The 21951-nt window shown below is 42.5% G+C and overlaps 1 protein-coding gene across 2 annotated transcripts in view; it reads left to right on the plus strand.

Moving 5' to 3' along the window:
• The window catches only part of LOC106573365 (serine/threonine-protein kinase WNK1), a 50812-nt gene that overhangs the window by 3464 nt on the left and 25397 nt on the right, over positions 1-21951 (plus strand). For both annotated transcript variants that reach the window (XM_045697046.1, XM_045697047.1), the window contains exon 2: positions 1025-2220. In XM_045697046.1, the coding sequence (XP_045553002.1) occupies positions 1483-2220 (738 nt within the window). In that variant the 5' untranslated portion in view covers positions 1025-1482. The remainder of the gene's footprint in view (positions 1-1024; positions 2221-21951) is intronic.

Below are 21951 nucleotides of genomic sequence, written 5' to 3' on the forward strand. Positions count from 1 at the left end.
TATTATTTTTGGCACATTGTATGCCCATGCACGTTTTACAGCCCGGTACTTGGTTACCTTCAGACGACTCCCCTGAGGATTGTGTGCGTCTTAGAGCAGAACAGCCGACACCTTTGTTTGTGAGTCTCCCCTTTCGATATTGGTGTGTAGCTCCGACGGTTCGGTCTGGACAGTCGGTTTTGTGAGATGACCTCTTCAAAATGACGAAGTCAGTGACAGAGTTGAGACGACTGTTGTAAAGCTTGTGGTTGTCGTATAGCCGAACAACCGACACTGTCACATATTAGTTTGTAGCTCAGACGGTTCGGGTTTTACAGACGATTTCGTGACAATTTTCTTGTCTGGATCATCGTGTAGAAAAAGGCCGCTTTCACAAGCTCCCATGTTATGGAATAGGCGTAAATGTTATATCGGCCGGAAAGAGGGCCTTGAGTTGCAGCCACTACAAGAAACAGTAAGTCTCTAGCATAAACACAGGGAGCTATTCAAAATGACGTCACTTTGTGAGGCACAGGCTTGTCAATCGACTCTAGGGGGTTTAATCAAGGTGGTTTAGACCTATAACAGTGTGCCATAACTAGGACAGAGAGGGTTGCATAAAACCTTGTAGTGTTTCAAAGCTGCTTTTGGGTCGGTGTTGAATGCAGTTGACTACAACGTACAAGCCAATGAAGCTACTGTCGTATTATGTGTAAATATTGTGATATTTAGTTACCAAGTTGAATCACTGTTACTCTGCTGTGTACTGTAAAGCTTGAGATAACTGTCTGCCACTTGACCACCACAACAAGGTAGCTACAGATATTTACTCTGTAATGTACTTCTTCTTAACAACTTTTTTTTAAACAGACATTCCTCAAACCTCTCTCTTTGCACTCATTGAGGGAATTAGGTCTGGTAAGTCAGGAATTCTAGATTTCTGACCAAACCCTCCCCTCGTCTGCCCTTAAACCAGTTTTCCCTTTCCTTCCTGAATTTTGTTGTTATACTGATCTCATCTCTCCCTGCTTCTTTCCCCCTGCAGTGACACTTGATCTCAGCTGGCAGTGTGTGGCCTGTCGTTGCCTGCAGTGAAGCTCCGTGCCTGGAGCAGAGTCTAGCCTTTTCCCCCGCCCTGGTGGCTCCTTATGATGGCTCACAGTTGTACCTGGTTTCTTGCAGCATGGATGGTGTGGATCTAAAGGGTCTTGTGTATCAGCATCAGCTTTTCCTGTTCCGTGACGGTGTTCTGTTCGTTTCCATCTACAAAAGAACACCCTCCATCCAGACGCTGAGCCCTGTACTCCTCTGACTGTTTTAAAGCAACAAGCACACAGCTAGGAATAGGAGAGGGAGATCTGCAAAACAAGCTCCTGTTTAGTGGCAGTCTGATTAGATTTTTGACCAGATAGATTTGTTTCATTCCAAAGCCTGTATGGAGGAAGTTTGACTTATCTTTTCTCCGTTGAATCATATCCGCTCACTCTCGCGTTGGGTGGTGGGATGTCGGAAAAGCCCAACGACAAGATGAAGTTCCTGGCTCCCCTTTCCAAGAGTGGTAATGGCAACATAAACAACGGATCTGGCTCGGACTCACTAGTTGGTGAAAGGGTGGCAGTGGAGCTGAGGCACCGCCACCACACCATGGAGCGCGATCGCTGCCCTGCCGAATATCGACCATTCTTCCGCCGCAGCGTCATCAGCGACTCCAATGCCACCGCCCTTGACCTCCCCTTACCCAGTACAATCCCTATCTTCACGCCCATTGAACCCCCCGTGCAAGATGTGTCCCATCCTGCCGGTCCACCCCCCACCCCAAGACCTGCACCCCGTGTGACTGTGACGGAGAGCGAAGGAGGAGAAGTGAAGGTAGATGTGTCTGTAGAGCAGAAGGCTGCCGTAGTACAAGATATCTGTGATGGGGAAGCAGTGGCTCAGCCAGCAAACCGTCTAGCTGCCCAACCGCCAAGCCAAACGACAGAACCTGGGAGTGGCGATGAAGTGAAGGAGAGGGAAGAGGGGGAGGAAGAGAAGGAGAAAGCCCGGGTGGAGGCTGAACAGAGAGAGGCAGAGAAAAAGGTGCAGGATGACATCGAGGAAGCAGAGACGAAAGCGGTGGGAACGTCGCCGGATGGGCGGTTCCTGAAGTTTGACATTGAGATTGGACGTGGTTCCTTCAAGACTGTCTACAAGGGCCTGGACACAGAGACCACAGTGGAGGTGGCATGGTGTGAGCTGCAGGTAAGAGAATGGGCTTTTTAATTTTTAATTTATTTAAACTTTATTTAACTAGGCCTTTCGGTTACTGGCCCAACACTCTAACCACTAGGCTACCTGCATGTCAATACTATCTATTTAATAAACTTGTATTCCCAAAGCCCTCCCTTCATGACTACTGAGGTCTAGGCCCATAAGTCTACCTATCTTTCCTTCCTGTGACTGTGGTACTGCCATGCGGTCTGAGTCACATTCGGGGCATTTGGACATTAACTGTGCAGGTGTTTAAATCAGTCACAGTCATCCCAGCGTGTCCCTTCACATTGCTCTGCTCTGGTGTTGCAAATTTGCATGCATCTTTATGTGCACTAATATCATAGGCTAATTTATTAGGGGCTAATTCACCAACTGAGTAAGTGGAAACTAAAAACACATGAGCTAGATTGCCAACTGTAAATATTATACCCACTGCTAGTAGCCGTCTATTAATGAATGTAATATCCTACAAAACTTTGCAGTTGCAGCCTACCGCCCAATGAGGCCTATGCAATCGCAATGGCCAATGCGCGTTCTGTATCTCAAAGCCGTATCAAATATCTGTTGTAAAATAGTTGCTAATAATCCTCCTGATATTAGTTTAGTACACTAGTGCAATCTCTCCTTTGTTCTTCCGAACCCTCACCTTTGTATTTATTATAAGCCTTATCTCATTAGTCAAGTTCCTGGCATTTCCTCTTTGAGATCTAGCCCGTTGCCAATAGCAATGTTGACTAGGGTTGGGACAATACCAATATCTTGATACTCGTAAGTGTTGTGACAAGGAAACAAAACACAGTGGATTTAACTCGTTTAGGAAAACATCCCTAATGTTGGAAACAAACATCATTATGTTGTCATCCAGAGTCAAATGGATTTATTTCCCAGGCTATAGCAGACTATTTTACATACCGCAGGTTTTAAAGGACCAAAGTGTGTGGCCTGCTTCGTGTTTTCATTTTTGCCATGGAAAAAATATAGTGATTCTGGTATTGTCCCGGCCCTAGAGATGACAGTCTATTTTAGATCAGGATGGACCCCTTCCTGAATATAAGGGTCATCTTCATTAGTGCACAATGCAGCAAAGCTTTTTGAAATGGAATTTGACAATGTTTTCTTATTGACCGTTTAGTACCTACTACATGGGTCTATGCCACCACAACACCGGTGACTGTTCACGTTCCAGTAGAATCTCGTGGCCCACAGCCAGAGTGATTTCCTCCCTGATTCAGTCTCCTGAGTCACAGCCACAGCTTTTTTCCCTTTAAGAAACGGTGTTGCCTTTTCCCTTTTAATTGTTTGGATTCTTTCTGGTCAGAGGAAGGGCGCTAGAGTAGCCCCACACTTCCTCATTTTGTGATGGTTTTTTGTGTCCTTCCTCATTGTGGTATTGGTATGACTAACGTTTCACAATAGGTTTATACTTTACTCGTACAGTCACAGAGAGCTGTGTTGCATGTTTTGTCTTGAAAGTCATGATGTTAAATTACAACTTCAAGTTGAAGAAAATCTATCTACCTACCTCATCCCCATACTGTATTTATTTATTTATCTTGCTCCTTTGCACCCCAGTATCTCTACTTGCACATTCATCTTCTGCACATCTACCATTCCAGTGTTGAATTGCTATATTGTAATTACTTTGCCACCATGGCCTATTTATTGCCTTAACTTACCTCATTTGCACTCACTGTATATAGATGTTTTGATTTCTTTTGTTCTACTGTATTATTGACTGTATGTTTTGTTTATTCCATGTGTAACTCTGTGTTGTTGTATGTGTCGAACTGCTTTGCTTTATCTTGGCCAGGTCGCAATTGCAAATGAGAACTTGTTCTCAACTAGCCTACCTGGTTAAATAAAGGTGAAATAAAATTTAAAAAATCACCTACTAATTTGTCATTTTTGCCGATTTAAACGTGTTAGCTAGTAATGTGTCTCGCGTTAATGCAGAATAAATCAATAAACTTTCTGCTCCACATCAGACACTTCTCCAGTCGGATGAGAATTCACGAAGGTTATGAAATGATCAGCTTTACCCTGTATATAAAAAAAATGACCAAATACAGTGCATTGGGAAGGTATTCAGACCCCTGGACTTTCCACATTTTGTTACCTTACAGCCTTATTCTAAAATTTCATGGGGGAAAAAACGTTCATTTCATCCATCTACACACACTACCCCATAATGACAAAGCAAACATTTATTAAAAATTAAAAACAGATATTGCATTCAAAAAGAATTCAGCCCCTTTACTCAGTACTTTGTTGAAGCACCTTTGGCAGCGATTACAGCCTGGTGTCTTCTTGGGTATGAAGCTACAAACTTGGCACAGCTGTATTTGGCGAGTTTCTCCCATTATAGAGAATAATGGGAGAAACTCAGATCCTCTCAAGCTCTCAGGTTGGATGGGGAGCTTCGCTGGACAGATATTTTCAGGTCTCCAGGGATGTTCGATCGGGTTCAAGTCCGGGCTCTGGCTGGGCCACTCAAGGACATTCAGAGACTTGTCCCGAAGCCACTGCTGTATTGTCTTGGCTGTGTGCTTAGCGTCTTTGTCCTGTGAACCTTCGCCCCAGTCTGAGGTCCTGTGCGCTCTGGAGCAGGTTTTGTTCAAGGATCTCTCTTTACTCTGCTCCCTTCATCTTTGCCTCGATCCTGACTGGTCTCCCAGTCCCTGCCCCTGACAAACATCCCCACAGCATGATGCTGACACCACCGTAGGGATGGTGCCAGGTTTCCCCCAGATGTCGGCTTGAGTGCCATGCGTCACGAGTTCTATGTTGGTTTCATCAGACCAGAGAATCTTGTTTCTCATGGTCTGAGAGTCTTTCGGTGCCGTTTGGCAAACTCCTAGTGGGCTGTTGTGCCTTTTACTGAGAAGTGGCTTCCATTTGGCCACTCTACCATAAAGGCCTGACTGGTGGAGTGCTGCAGAGATGGTTGTCCTTCTTGACATTTTTCCAAATTTTCTTTAAAACCTGTTTTTGCTTTGTCATTATGGGGTATTGTGTAAAGCTTGATGAGGAAAAACTAATTTAATCAATTTTACAATAAGGCTGTAATTTGGCAAAGTGGAAAAAGTCAAGGGGTCTGAATACTTTCCGAAAGCACTGTCTTTATAGTGACACCCTCTGAGCCTGTCATAACCGTCACAGATCCCACACACACCAAGAATGTGGAGATGCTGCGATCACAGCCCTTCCCCCTCGTTCAGCCCAGAGAGAGAATTCCACACATGCTCAGTCCGCCCCTGAGCTCATTGCTTTTGTGAATTTAAAATGGGTCAGATTCCTGACTGATGAATTTCTAATCTCCTGTGTGAAGTGCAGCAGGCTGGCCTGCCAAGGTCTGTTTCTTCAGCTCTCTATCTATCAATCTTCTATCCCCTCCTCCCCCTTCCACTTAGTCCCTTCTCTCTCCCCTTCCACACTCCATCCATTCTACAGAGATGATGCTGACAGTCCTAAAGCGTATAACCAATCAAGCTGCACATTTTATTTTCTATTGCCTCAGGATATATTCTTGCCTTTTCTTTATTTTATGCTCCCTCTCGAACTCTACATGTCAAATCTTTGTCACAAACATAAAGTGGTGTGTGTGTGCTACGCCATTACTGAGAAGTATAAGTTAACAATCTAAGATCTGCCAAAGAAATGATCTCTAGCTCAGGACTACAGCTATGCGTTTGGTTTGCTAACTTGCTAGCTTGCAAAATCAAGCTTCTTGGGTACAGAAGAGACAATCCCTCCTGGATCAAGATGCCCGCTGCCTAAATTTTGTTTTGTGTGTAAAAAAATAAATAAAGTTTTTTTGAATGAAATATTGCCCATTGTGTGGTAATACCGTATACCCTGGTATGGTACAGGAACGGTATGAAGTTACAGAAGTCAATACCACCCAACCCTAGTAGGCACTACACTGGGAGGAGCTGAAATCCCCTCTCACACGGTTATTAAAGCTGTCCCATGATCAGTAAAACTAAAGCACAAGGCTTTATTCCCCAGACATAGTCTAGGTTATACACCACCCACCCCAACCCCATGTACACCGAGGCCCATCTCTTCCCTCACAGCCTAGACTAGACCAGACAGCCTCCCAGCTCCAGACAAAGCCGGTGTGGGAAGACAGGTCACAGAGGACTGGTATCACCAGGGCTCTATTAGGTGCTCCTAGATATTTTGCTGTGGGACCTGACATTTTCTTTTGGGAGCACTGGTGTGACCAGGGGGGGGAAATCACCCAGATAATAACTGTTGTAATGATAGGCTTCACTGTGCAATTGTTTGAGAGCCCTAGAGAAAAAAGCGAGCACAGATTCTTTAATATTGTAAAGAATGCACCAGCGATTTGTATTTCTTGTAACGTTCTGAAGAGAACTGCATGAGAATGCCTGTCTACCACTTTGTGTAGCCAGTTAGCGACGCTAAGTACCATCAAATATTTAATTTTCTTCCCCGGCCTCAAAAGTGATCTCCTGATGTGGTTTTAATCATTCTCATGGACTTGGAACATCAATTTTTTATTTTTTTTTATTGAAAAAATTATAGATTTTGAGTGAACCTGGAAAAACTAAACCGAGTAGTTTTTTGTTGTGGTTTTTAATGTTATTATGACTGGTAAGTATTCTGAGTGACTGGTAGATTTTTTTTTTTTTATCTATCTGGTAACTTTATCAGTATATTTAAACATTTGGTGGCACAGAAAGAAAGGAAAAGGGATAGCTTCTTTAGAATATCAATGATCATAGTGATAGGACCAAGATCTCAATATACAATAAACATAACTGGCAATAATAATGCAGATGAATGAAAAGCCGATTTAAATAAAGGCCAAAATGATCAGGAGAAAAAAAATGGATGGAAATACCAGTTGATAGAAATGTATTTGACAGTCATGAGTATCAGTCTATAGGTTAATTTAATTTAGTTGAGTTACATTAGGCTGTGTTTTTCATTAGTCATCATGTAACTTATTTATCCAGCACAACTATTGCATAAGCACAGCATACAGAGCCTTTTTTGAGCTGGATTTCTGCAGCTCATCAGCTGGTTGCTGTTGGAATAAAACATTAGCTTTTATAAGCCCATTCATTGCACAACAATTCTAAATGCAATTACAGTTTTGGTGCATGATTAAAAAGAGCTACTATTTTTATTTCTCTACTGGTAATTGAAGCTCGCCTCCCATTCACCATTCAAGTGCGCGTCATCCACCATTTTACAGTGGGAGCTGGAAGCAGTATGCACTTTGAAAACATACTTAATTGTTTTAAACCTGAATGTTTTATTTCATATTATGAGGCATATCTTACCTTGCTTCAAAGTAGCCTATAGGCAAAATCCGAAGGTGGGGGCATTATTTTATGAAGATGTAATATTCGGCACGTGAGTTTCAAGTTTGGGGAAGCTTGCCTTATCCTGCCATTTCTACCGTTCTGTGTGCCAGTTATGATTTTTCACAAGCACACTTTCGTGCCACAGTTTCATTTCAATAATAACGTTTTGTTTTTTTAATGTCATTGTCACGTGGTTAATCATAAAAATCTGAATTAAAATGCAAAAAATCTAAAAGTCAACTAATGCGAGATCAAAAGCCTTTGCCATATGGACACATTGATACACCGTGAAGCATTGGCGGCTAAAGAAATGAGCACATGGAACTCAGCCTATAGGCCAATGCAGCAGTAGGCCTATAACTTCCATTGTTCTTTCACACTGAGGATTGGTGATTATCAAGGGGGAGATTGTTGGATAGATTTTTCAAATAGTTTACTGTGAGGAACTATAGTTTTAATATAATTGCATTGTGTGCATGTAACCATACTCATCGAAACCGTAAATGCGCAAGAATTGTTCTGTGGAGCGACTTGCCTTTCTTCGCCACACACCTGCCCTTCTTCTTGTCTCAACATTTTAAATGATACTCAAGACACTATCTTCACACATTTTAGATGCTTTTTACAGACAACCACAACTAAATAATTGCGGGCTTCTCAAATAGGCATAGACCTACAAACTTGTGATTTGAAATAATCCACAGCTATCTTTTTTAAATTTGTTCATTCGTTTGTCATTTTCCCCCTTTTTCTCACCAATTTCGTGATATCCAATTGGTAGTTACAGTCTTGTCCCATCGCTGCAACTCCTGTACGGACTCGGGAGAGGCTAAGGTGAAGAACCATGCGTCCTCCTAAACATGATTGTTTGAGGACGGCACCCCACATCAAAATATTTTTCCACCGGCACAGGTTTCATACATTCACATATAACGATTAAATATTCACTTACTTTTTGAAAATCTTCCTCTGATTTGTCATCCAAAGGGTGCCAGCTATAACATGTAGTGTCGTTTTGTTAGATAAAATCCTTCTTTAGATCCCAAAAAGTCAGTTTAGTTGGCGACATCGATATGAGTAATCCACTCGTTCAACTTTCAGAGAAAGGAATCCGAAAATCTACCCCTAAACTTTGTTTCAACAAGTCAAAATACGTTTCTATTTACTCCTCAGATACCCTAAAATGTAATCAAACTATACTATTTATTTCAGAAAGAAGTATGTTAATTAGGAAACCCGATTTTAGCAGGTACGTAATTTCTTCATGGTGTGCGCAAACACGGATTTCCGGGACTGTGTTCTTCTACAAAAACTGTTATTTCTTATTCATTTTTGAAGTTACAACCCTGAAACCTTGGATATAGACCCCTGACACCCTGTGGTATCCATAGGAATTGCATCCAGGGAGCTAATTTACAATATGACCTTTCTCTTGCATTTCTAAGAGGATGGTCTCTCAACAGCAAAAAAATTCCAGTTGGTTTTTCTTAGGATTTTCTCCTACCATATCTATTGTGTTATATTCTCCCTACATTTCTACAAACTTCAAAGTGTTTTATTTCCAATGGTACCAATTATATGCATATCCTGGCTTCATGGCCTGAGCTACAGGCAGTGTACTTTGGGCACGTTATTCAGGCGGAAATGGAGAAAAAAGGGGCCTAGCCCTAATTAACCCGGAAGCCAGCTGCACCAATGTGTCGGAGGAAACACCGTACAACTGGCGACTGAGCCTGGCCCGCCACAGGGAGTTGCTACAGCGCGATGGGACAAGGACATTCCTGCCTGCCAAACCCTCCCCTAACACTGACCTTTAAGAGTGTGCTCCTAATCTCAGCTCGTTACCTGTGTAAAAGACACCTGGGAGACAGAAATCTTTCTGATTGAGAGGGGGTCAAATACTTATTTCCCTCATTAAAATGCAAATCAATTTATAACATTTTTGACATCTGTTTTTCTGGATATTTTTGTTGTTATTCTGTCTCTCACTGTTCAAATAAACCTACCATTAAAGTTATAGACTGATCCTTTCTTTATCAGTGGGCAAACATACAAAATCAGCAGGGGATCAAATACTTTTCCCCCCCCCACTGTACAGTTGAAGTCTGAAGTTTACATACACTTAGGTTGGAGTCATTTAAACTCGTTTTTCAACCACTCCACAAATTTCTTGTTAACAAACTATAGTTTTGGCAGGTCAGTTAGGACATCTACTTTGTGCATGACACAAGTAATTTTTCCAACAAATGTTTACAGACAGATTATTTCACTTATAATTCACTATGTCACAATTCCAGTGGGTCAGAAGTTTACATACACTAAGTTGACTGTGCCTTTAAACAGCTTGGAAAATTCCAGAAAATTATGTCATTGCTTTAGAAGCTTCTGATAGGCTAATTGACATCATTTGAGTGAATTGGAGGTGTACCTGTGGATGTATTTCAAGGCCTACCTTCAAACGCAGTGCCTCTGCTTGACATCATGTGAAAATCAAAAGAAATCAGCCAAGACCTCAGAAAAGAAATTGTAGACCTCCACAAGTCTGGTTCACCCTTGGGAGCAATTTCCAAACGCCTGAAGGTACCACGTTAATCTGTACAAACAATAGTACGCAAGTATAAACACCATGGGACCACGCAGCCGTCATACCGCTCAGGAAGGAGATGCGTTCTGTCTCCTAGAGATGAATGTACTTTGCTGCGAAAAATGCAAATCAATCCCAGAACAACAGCAAAGGACCTTGTGAAGATGCTGGAGGAAACAGGTACAAAAGTATCTATATTCACAGTAAAACAAGTCCTATATTGACATAACCTGAAAGGCTGCTCAGCAAGGAAGAAGCCACTGCTCCAAAACTGCCATAAAAATAAGACGGACTACGGTTTGCAACTGCACATGGGGACAAAGATCGTACTTTTTGGAGAAATGTCCTTTGGTCTAGTAAAACTGTTTGGCTGTTATGACCATTGTTATGTTTGGAGGAAAAAGGGGAGGCTTGCTAGCCGAAGAACCCCATCCCAACCGTGAAGCACTGTTGCACTTCACAAAATAGATGGCATCATGTGGAGGGGAAATTATGTGGATATATTGAAGCAACATCTCAAGACATCAGTCAGGAAGTTAAAGCTTGGTTGCAAATGGGTCTTCCAAATGGACAATGACCCCAAGCATACTTCCAAAGTTGTGGCAAAATGGCTTAAAGACAACAAAGTCAAGGTATTGGAGTGGCCATCACAAAGCCCTGACCTCAATCCTATAGAAAATTTGTGGGCAGAACTGAAAAAGCGTGTGCGAGCAAGGAGGCCTAGAAACCTGACTCAGTTACACCAGCTCTGTCAGGAGGAATGGGCCAAAAATCCCCCAACTTATTGTGGGAAGCTTGTGGAAGGCTACCTGAAATGTTTGACCCAAGTTAAACAATTTAAAGGCAATGCTACCAAATACTAATTGAATGCATGTAAACTTCTGACCCACTGGGAATGTGATGAAAGAAATGAAAGCTGAAATATATCATTCTCTACTATTATTCTGACATTTCACATTCTTAAAATAAAGTGGTAATCCTAACTGACCTAAGACAGGGAACTTATACAAGTATTAAATGTCAGGAATTGTGAAAAACTGAGTTTAAATGTATTTGGCTATGGTGTATCTAAACTTCCGACTTCAACTGTGTGTTTTCCTTCAACTCACTCTTCCACCCTTTCCGACTGGAAAGCCCTCTCAATCATCATCACCCAGTACATTTCTCTTCCACTCTAACGCTAGTTTCCCTTTAACATGTCTTCTATGCTTTACCTCTCTTTCCCTCTAACATTATTTTACCAGGTCAACAAAAAGGTTTTAATTACAGACAAAACAAAACTTACTTTCAGAGGCAGGCCCCCCCCCCCCCAGAAGGCTTCGGTGTATTTTAGTCTACCCTAACTTTTTTGCTGTACATATTTATTACCAATCTCCATTGTATATTCATTTGCTTCACACTCATGAATGTCTTATTTTGAGGTTAATATGTAATGCGTCCAAATTATAAAATGCATCAGTCATCACACCAATGTTCACCAAATTTAGAACGTACTGTATCTATTGAACTATTCCTTACCGCTTTCTGCTTCGTTTCCAATTTAGTTTTAGTCTTAACTATTGGCTGTGGTTTGGAATTGACTGATGTTTCTAATGCAACTATTTACACAGTTGCATAGGGGCCCAGTTTTTGCTGTGGGTTGTAGACTCTGGAGCATAACATCTCACGATCACCTCTTTTAACAACCTTTATATACACGTTTAAACTCCTCTTCTGCTTTCTCACACAATTGCTTCACTGTTTGTGGTCACCGGTCAGTAGATTGGGAGGCAAGAAGAGCAATATCGCCACAAAGCTCTCTGTCCTTGCCTCTACATATTTAAAAAAATATATATAATAATAAATTATATTATATCTATACTAATAATAATTAGTGACTTCTCGGTCGTTGAATGTTGTCACATAGAGTAGGCCAGAAGGCTAAACTGAAAAACCTAACCTCTATCAAATAAAAAGATGGCGGAGCCGCAAAAGTACTTCTGTGCTTCTGGGTGTTTATTTACAGAGTGAATCTGGAAGAAAAACAACAGTACTGCCATCCAAAGTATACATTATGGGAACAGCTTAAAACAATGCTGCCCCATCAACAGCTCAATCCAAAATGGTTCCCCCATTGAACTGAAAGAGAAACTCCTTTTGTAGGGGAAGCCCCTCCCATCAGAACATACCCAGCACTAATTCATTCAGCAATTACCTTCATCAAAGCCTACATTTTCCACTCAGCTAAACATAATTAATTGTATACATTGCACCACGTTTCTCATGATACAATATACCAATATAACCCATTTCCAAAATCCCATCCCTACTGACATGTAGTCTTCCAATATGCCCATTCACATGAACGAGCCATTCGGGACAGGCACTACAAAGCCAGCCCGATTGCCTTAGCTCAGGTCCTTATCCCATCATACCCGGAAGCTACAGAGCTGGAGATAGAGGAACAGAACCAGACAAACAACGCGCTCATCCATAACATTGATAAGTACAATAAACGTTGCTTAAATTAAACATGAACACTTGTCTGTATATTGCTTATACCATAACTTGTTACTGACAGGAGGTAAGAATAAAGTGTGAAATGTATGTACTGAAGTTAACTTGTATGTCGACCCACATTGTTAACGTAGCTGATAACGGAGCAGGGGGGCGCAATGAATGTGTCTGTGTAACACGGAAGCCAAACTGGCTGCATAAATGTATTTTGTCCCCCCACACCAAACGTGATCACAACACTAAGGTTAAAATATCAAAACAAACTCTGAACCAATTACATTAATTTGGGGACAGGTCAAAAATCGTTAAACATTTTTGGCAATTTAGCTAGCTTGCACTTGCTACTTAATTTGTCCTATTTAGCTAGCTTGCTGTTGCTAGCTAATTTGTCCTGGGATATAAACATTGATTTGTTATTTTACCTGAAATGCACAAGGTCCTCTACTCCAACAATTAATCCACACATAAAACGGTCAACCGAATCGTTTCTAGTCATCATCTCCTTCTAGGCATTTTCCTTCTCTTGACTTTATATTGCGATTGGCAACTTTCATAAATTAGGTGCATTACCACCACTGACCTCGTTCGTCTTTCATTTACCCACGTGGGTATAACCAATGGGTATGTGCTTCTATAAACCAATGAGGAGATGGGAGAGGCAGGACTTGCAGCGCGATCTGCGTCAGAAATAGAACTGACTTCTATTTTAGCCCTTCGTAACGCAGATGCACGCAAGCAGTGTGGGTGCAATAATTGAATAATATATCTTTCTAAATTTATTTTGCAACGCACGCGACGCAAGCGGTGTAGTCAGCCTGTTAGTGTACCAAACGCTGCCTGCGGGCAGTGACGACGGACTTCTCCGTCACAAATGTATTGGTTCAATGAACTCACCAGATCTACACAACGTCTCTCATTCCCATCATATTCATAAATTGGGTCTGTTTCCCCTTTGATTTAGTAACTATGGCTCTATCCACTGTTACTGACAGGATGCATCCACCTGCCACAAAGATGTACTTTTCCATCACCCAGGATTTCTCCGTACTTCTCCGTGCATATCACCTTATCAGTCAGGAGAGGCTTTGAGTTATTGGGAGTACACATTCCTGCAGTCCAATAAATGCTGTGCATTTTCGCTTTGTCATTATGGGGTATTGTGATGTCATTATGGGGTGTTGTGTGTAGATTGATTCATGGGGGGGGAAAATATGTTTAAACCATTTTAGAATAAGGCTGTAACGTAACTGTGGATAAAGGGAAGGGGTCTGAATACTTTCCGAGTGCACTGTAATTACATTTCTCCTACACAGAGCTTGAACCTAACACTATTTTCTCAGGATGTATAAAAACAATCTATTCATACTAAGAGGATATAACAGTAAAACATTGTGATTAGGACACTAGTAATACTCAGTTGTATTGGCACTTCTTTGTAAATATCAGCAGTTACTTTACTGTTCTGTAAATAAGTCTAACCAATGACGCATTGCAAACAGCCTGGTATTCTGGTATGGGTGTTATTCCTCTTTTGTTATTGTTTTGCTCAGACATCTGTGGTTGTTCAACCACAACAAAATAACGGAAATGCTCAGTTAAGCTATGAGCATGTGTGATATAAGCAAATGATAAACATGCATGAGATGTTTTGAACTGAAATGTAGTGTATATTATCGCTAGCATCTTTTGTAGCCAGTGATCTCTCGTGACCATGTAATGTGCAGTGTTACTACATGGTTGTTACTACATGGAGTGGTAATGTAGTGTCTTTTGTTGCTGGTATGTGACAAGCTAAGGGGACTTGTGAGTAACAGATGTCCAAGCTCAGGTTAATGCAGGAAGTAGTTTTCATTGGTCTGTAAGTGTGAACAACATAACTTGCCTAATAAGGTTCTGCCTTATACTCCATAGATGCTATTTTTGAGATGACAATGTCAGAGGAGTTCCTAGTGTTATAAATGTCTTAATGAACTGTTTGAATTACCGTAAGTGAATGGTGTGTTAGACCAGTCCATTCTGTTGCAGTGAACTGTGTTTGGAGTCAGCCAGTGAGGCAGTTAGTGAATGGTGAACACATGTAAACACAGAATGGGGCGGAGTGGTTTGAATTAAGTGTAGGCACATGGTTTTTGTCACAACATTTCTGACCCTGTCGTGGATGATTTTAACGTCATGTTTTATTACGTCAACAATATGTTCTATTTATTTGGGATTTAAAAAAAAATTCTCAGCTTTTCAGTTATCACACTTTGGGTTTCAATTGCTGCTTCTATAAAAACATTCGGGAAAGGGAGATACCAAGTCAGTTGTCCAACTGAATTCATTTAACTGAAACGTGTCTTCCACATTTAACCCAACCCCTCTAAATCAGAGAGGTGCGGGGGGCTGCCTTAATAGACATCCACGTCTTCGGCGCCCGGGAAACAGTGGGTTAACTGCCTTGCTCAGGGGAAGAACGACAGATTTTTACAGCTGCTGTTAAAATGTTCACGTCAGGCCAAAAGTATGGAATAAGAGAACAAAGGCTATTTATATAAATAAGATTAGTATACATCTTAATTTAGGAAATTACTTTTAATGTTATAAATAATTTAATGGTTTAATTTATTTAATCAACCGATTCTTTAAAAACGTAACGTTATCGCTAACATTGTTGTTATTTTTAAGCCTGTCAATCTCTAAGGATATATACAGTGCATTCAGAAAGAATTCAGACCCTTTACTCAGTACTTTGTTGAAGCACCTTTAGCAGTGATTACAGCCTTGTCGTCTTGGGTATGACACTACAAGCTTGGCACACCTGCATTTGGGGAGTTTCTCCCATTCTTCTCTGCAGATCCTCTCAAGCTCTGTCAGGTTGGATGAGGAGTGTCACTGCATAGCTATTTTCAGTTCTCTCCAGAGATCGGTTTCAAGTCCAGGCTCTGGCTGGGCCACTCAAGGACATTCAGACTTGTCCCAAAGCCGCTCCTGCGTTGTCTTTGCTGTGTGCTTAGGGTCTTTGTCCTGTGAACCTTTGCCCCAGTCTGAGGTTCTGAGCACTTTGGAGCAGGTTTTCATCAAGGATCTCTCTCTGTACTTTGCTCCCTTCATCTTTCACTTGATCCTGACTAGTCTCCGAGTCCCTGCCTCTGAAAAACATCCCCATAGCATGATGCTGCCACCACCATCCTTCACCATAGGGATGGTGCCAGGTTTCCTCCAGACGTGATGCTTGGCATTCTGGCTTAGCATCATGGTTTTATCCGACCAGGGAGACCTTTAGGTGCCTTTTGGTCTCCTGGTCTGAGAGTCCTTTAGGTGCCTTTTGGTCTCCTGGTCTGAGAGTCCTTTAGGTGCCTTTTGGTCTCCTGGTCTGAGAGTCCTTTAGGTGCCTTTTGGTCTCCTGGTCTGAGAGTCCTTTAGGTGCCTTTTGGTCTCCTGGTCTGAGAGTCCTTTAGGTGCCTTTTGGCAAACTCCAAGCAGGCTGTCATGTGCCTTTTACTGAGAAGTGGCTTCCTTCTGGCCACTCTACCATAAAGGCCTGATTGGTGGAGTGCTGCAAAGATGGTTGTCCTTCTGGAAGGTTCTCCCATCTCCACAGAGGAACTCTGGAGCTCTGTCAGGTTGACAATTGGGTTCTGTCACCTCCCTGACCAAGGCCCTTCTCCCCCGATTGCGCAGTTTGGCTGGCGGCCAGCTCTAGGAAGAGTCTTCGTGGTTCCAAACTTCTTCCATTTAAGAATGATGGAGGCCACTGTGCTCTTGGAGACCTTCAATACTGCAGAAATGTTTTGGTACCCTTCCCCAGATCTGTGCCTTGACACAATCCTGTCATGGAGCTCTACAGACAATTCCTTCGACCTCATGGCTTGGTTTTTGCCCTGACATGCACTGTCAACAGTGAGACTGAGTGGAATTTATTTGAATTGCACTGAATTCAATTTTACTTTATCACTCACATGTTTTAGTCTACATCCTGGCCAATTCAATTTGAATTTCAACTCATGAGTTGAGTGTGAGTTGATTCCAAAATTCAGAATTGCGCACAACCGTGGTATCGAACCGCAAATGTTTTTCATGGCTGTTTCCATATGCACTGCAGAACGGGAAGAGAAAAGGGAAACTACTGGTCCATGCCACGGGCACAACAGATGAACTGAAACTAGGTCAGTTAGTTAGAGAGCAAAGCAAGCACCCCCTCGCCCCTGACTCAACCTCAGCCCTTACCCAGGCTCAGGGTCACCCCTCCTCCTGAAATATACTCTGGTTCCCTGTCACCCCCTCACCCCTGTGCGTACCCTCCCTAAAAAAAAACTGCCATTGTCCAAAGAATCCTCATCCTTCCACCTCCTGTCCTCCAAACCCCCCTCCCTAGTAACCACACCCCCAAAGACGCCCAACACTTAATAACAGTGACAAAAACCCCAGAGCCAGAACAGCTCAGTTCCTTTCTAACTACAGTCAGACAAAAACCCCAGAGCCAGAACAGCTCAGTTCCTTTCTAACTACAGTCAGACAAAAACCCCAGAGCCAGAACAGCTCAGTTCCTTTCTAACTACAGTCAGACAAAAACCCCAGAGCCAGAACAGCTCAGTTCCTTTCTAACTACAGTCAGACAAAAACCCCAGAGCCAGAACAGCTCAGTTCCTTTCTAACTACAGTCAGACAAAAACCCCAGAGCCAGAACAGCTCAGTTCCTTTCTAACTACAGTCAGACAAAAACCCCAGAGCCAGAACAGCTCAGTTCCTTTCTAACTACAGTCAGACAAAAACCCCAGAGCCAGAACAGCTCAGTTCCTTTCTAACTACAGTCAGACAAAAACCCCAGAGCCAGAACAGCTCAGTTCCTTTCTAACTACAGTCAGACAAAAACCCCAGAGCCAGAACAGCTCAGTTCCTTTCTAACTACAGTCAGACAAAAACCCCAGAGCCAGAACAGCTCAGTTCCTTTCTAACTACAGTCAGACAAAAACCCCAGAGCCAGAACAGCTCAGTTCCTTTCTAACTACAGTCAGACAAAAACCCCAGAGCCAGAACAGCTCAGTTCCTTTCTAACTACAGTCAGACAAAAACCCCAGAGCCAGAACAGCTCAGTTCCTTTCTAACTACAGTCAGACAAAAACCCCAGAGCCAGAACAGCTCAGTTCCTTTCTAACTACAGTCAGACAAAAACCCCAGAGCCAGAACAGCTCAGTTCCTTTCTAACTACAGTCAGACAAAAACCCCAGAGCCAGAACAGCTCAGTTCCTTTCTAACTACAGTCAGAGGTCAGTCTGACAGTGGAAAGCTCTCTCTCACTCTCACACTCACTCACTCACTCACTCACTCACTCACTCACTCACTCACTCACTCTCACACTCTCACACTCTCACACTCACTCAATAGGGAGCGTTTCCTGGACAACCTGGCCACTTGCCAGATCTTGCAGATCTTGTTGTTTCATATTGTGGTCTGGTCTGGGTTGGCACTTTTGGCAGATCAGAGAGCAGATGTAGGCCTAGCAGTGTATCTGGCAACACTGAGACTGAGGCATAAAGGCCTCAGGCCTGTGCACAAACTCTGGCCTTTTTACTCCTGTTTTAGTATTTAAATAGGCCTATTGTCGAAGTGAAATTAGACTTTTTAGTTCGAATTTATTTGCTGGCTCTCTTAGTTAAGAAAAGGTTTTGATTATTGTTGAGTTTTACTGGTCCAAGAATGAAGGCGTTGGCGATCATAAAGTGTTCCAAAGAGTCAGTCTACAAATGCATGAAGGTATCTGATTTGACTTGTACTTGATATTCTGTCAGGGCTTTACGCTAGCCACCTGTTGATTGTTACCGGACAGAGCTCTGTGTGTTTGGATAAGAGTGCACTATGAGAAGCCTAGGTATTGTAGTAGTGAGTGTGGCCTACTTAATCTGACTTCAACTCTTTATCAGCAATCTATTGTTTCAAATAGATGTATGAAGATGTATTGTTTTTTTTGTGGTAGGCTAGCTTTGGCTGTTGTCTGAGTAGAGCCAGCAAAAAAATTTTTTAACACATGACCTGACCAAGAAGAACTCCCGTCCCTACCGATGAGAAATGTTAAGTTGTATGATTTGTGATGGTAGACTGAGGGGATTTGGTTAGTAGGCAGGAAGAATGAGGTTTTTTACGTTTCCACTTTCGTCTCTCGCTCGGTCACACTTTGGCCCTTTTTGTTTTCAGTTTGGTGGGAAAGTATGCCAAAGCTGCACACATTCCTCATGTCACTGCCCCATGCCAGAGAGAACAGGCGCAAGGTCCTACGGCCGTGGGTGTGTGTGCGCGCGCGTACAATTGTTTGATAGTGTGAAAGTTATTTCAGTTTTACCTCTTCCTATATATTTACATCAAATTATATTAAAGTTTAAAGTGACTCTCCCAGTACTTTTGTATACTTTTTAGCCAGTAGTTCTGAAAGTAGCACTCACCAACCAAAGTGATCTCCGAAAATGGCATGCTACCTCCCATATGTGCAGCTACTCTACACGACCAAAGGTATGTGGACACCTGCTCGTCGAACATCTCATTCCAGAATCATGGACATTAATATGGAGTTGGGCCCCACTTTGCTGCTATAACAGCCTCTACTCTTCTGGGAAGGCTTTCCACTAGATGTTGGAACATGCTTCCATTCAGCCATGAGCATTCGTGAGGTCGGGCACTGATGTTGGGCGATTAGGCCTGCCTCACAGTCGGCGTTTCAAATCATCCCAAATGTGTTTCGATGGGTTGAGGTCAGGGCTCTGTGCAGGCCAGTCAAGTTCTTCCGCATCGATCTCGACAAACCATTTCTGTATGGACCTTGCTTTGTGCACGGGGGCATTGTGATGCTGAAACAGGAAAGGGCCTTCCCCAAACTGTTGCCACAAAGTTGGAAGCAGAGAATTGTCTAGAATGTCATTGTATGCTGTAGCGTTAAGATTTCCCTTCACTGGACTAAGGGGCCTAGCCCGAACCATGAAAAACAGCCCCAGACCATTATTCTTCCTCCACCAAACTTTGCAGTGGGCACTATTCATTGGGGCAGGTTGCATTCTGGCATCCGCCAAAGCCAGATTCATCTGTCGGACTGCCAGATGGTGAAGCGGGATTCATCACTCCAGAGAACACATTTTCCACTGCTCCAGAGTCCAATGGTGGCAGGCTTTACACCACTCCAACCAACGCTTGGCATTGCGCATGGTGATCTTTGGCTTTTGTGCAGCTGCTCGGCCATGGAAACCCATTTCATGTAGTTCCTGACGAACAGTTCTTGTGCTGATGTTGCTTCCAGAGGCAGTTTGGAACTCTGAGTGTTGCAACCGAGGACAAACTATTTTTACACGCTTCAGCACTCGGCAGTCCCGTTCTGTGAACTTGTGTGGCCTACCACGTCGCGTCTGAGCCGTTATTGCTCCTAGATGTTTCCACTTAACATTAACAACACATACACTTGACCGGGGCAGCTCTAGCAGGGCAGAAATTTGACGAACTGAGCATGTCTTTAATGTACAGTAACAGTCAAAAGTTTGGACACACCTACTCATTTAAGGATTATTCTTTATTTTTTCGATTTTCTGCATTGTAGAATAATAGTGAACAAATCAAAACTAAGAAATAACATATGGAATCATGTAGTAACCGAAAAGGTGTTAAACAAATCAAAATATATTTTAGATTCTTCAAAGTAGCCACCTTTTGCCTTAATGACAGCTTTGAACACTTTTGGCATTATCTCAACCAGCCTCACCTGAAATTCTTTTTCAACAGTCCCACATATGCTGAGCACTTGTTAGCTGATTTCCCTTCACTCTGCGGTCCAACTCATCCCAAACCATCTCACTTGGGTTGAGGTTTGGTGATTGTGGATGCCAGGTCATCTGATGCATCACTCCACCACTCTTCTTCTTGGTCAAATAGCCCTTACACAGCCTGGAGGTGTGTTGGATCATTGTTCTGTTGAAAAACAAATGATAGTCTCACTAAGCGCAAACCAGATGGAATGGCATATTGCTGCAGAATGCTGTGGTAGCCATGCTGGTTAAGTGTGCCTTGAATGCTAAATAAATCACAGAAAGTGGCACCATCCCAGCACCTCCTCCATGCTTCACGGTGGGGATCCACACATGTGGAGATCATCCGTTCACCTACTCTGCTTCTCACAAAGACACTGCGGTTGGAACCAAAAATCTCAAAATTGGACTCATCAGACCAAAGGACAGATTTCCACCGGTCTACTGGCCATTGCTCGTGTTTCTTGTCCCAAGAAAGTCTCTTCTTCTTATTGGTGTCCTTTAGTAGTGGTTTCTTTGCAGCAATTTGACCATGATTCACGCAGTCTCCTCTGAACAGTTGATGTTGAGATGTGTCTGTTACTTGAACTCTGAGCATTTATTTGGGCTGCAATTTCTGAGGTTGGTAACTCTAATGAACTTATCCTCTGCAGCAGAGGTAACTCTGGGTCTTCCTTTCCTGTGGCGGTCCTCATGAGAGCCAGTTTCATCATAGCGCTTGATGGTTTTTGCGACTGCACTTGGTGAAACTTTCAAAGTTGTTTAAATTTTCCGGAATGACGGACCTTCATGTTTTAAAGTAACGATGGACTGTCGTTTTTTTGCTTAATTGAGCTGTTCTTGCCATAATATGGACTTAGCCTTATTTGGTAAAAGACCAAATACCAGCCCTACCTTGTCACAACACAACTGATTGGCTCTAACGCATTAAGAAGGAAAGAAATTCCACAAATGAACTTTTAACAAGGCACACCTGTTAATTTATTAATTTTTTTATTTAACATTTAACTCGGCAAGTCAGTTAAGAACAAATTCTTATTTACAATGACAGCCTACACCGGCCAAACCTGGACAAGGCTGGGCCAATTGTGCGCCACCCTATGGGACTCCCAATCATGGCCGGTTGTGATACAGCCTGGAATCGAACCAGGTTGTCTGTAGTGACGCCTCAAGCACTGAGATGCAGTGCCTTAGACCGCTGCACCACTCGGGAGCATTGAAATGGATTCCAGGTGACTACCTCATGAAGCTGTTTGAGAGAATGCCAAGAGTGTGCAAAGCTGTCATCAAGGCAAAGGGTGGCTACTTTGAAAAATCTCATTATGTTTTTATTTATTTAACACTTCTTTGGTTACTACATTATTCCATATGTTATTTCATAGTTTTTATGTCTTCACTATTATTCTACAATGTAGAAAATAGTAAAATAAATAAAAACCCTTGAATGGCTAGGTGTGTCCAAACGTTTAACCGGTACTGTAATTTGATGAATATATGTAGGTTTATTCGTACTTGTTCTTTATGAACTGTAAAGCAC

This window comes from Salmo salar, chromosome ssa16 (assembly GCF_905237065.1).
Source record: "Salmo salar chromosome ssa16, Ssal_v3.1, whole genome shotgun sequence".
Classification (NCBI taxonomy): Eukaryota; Metazoa; Chordata; class Actinopteri; order Salmoniformes; family Salmonidae; genus Salmo; species Salmo salar.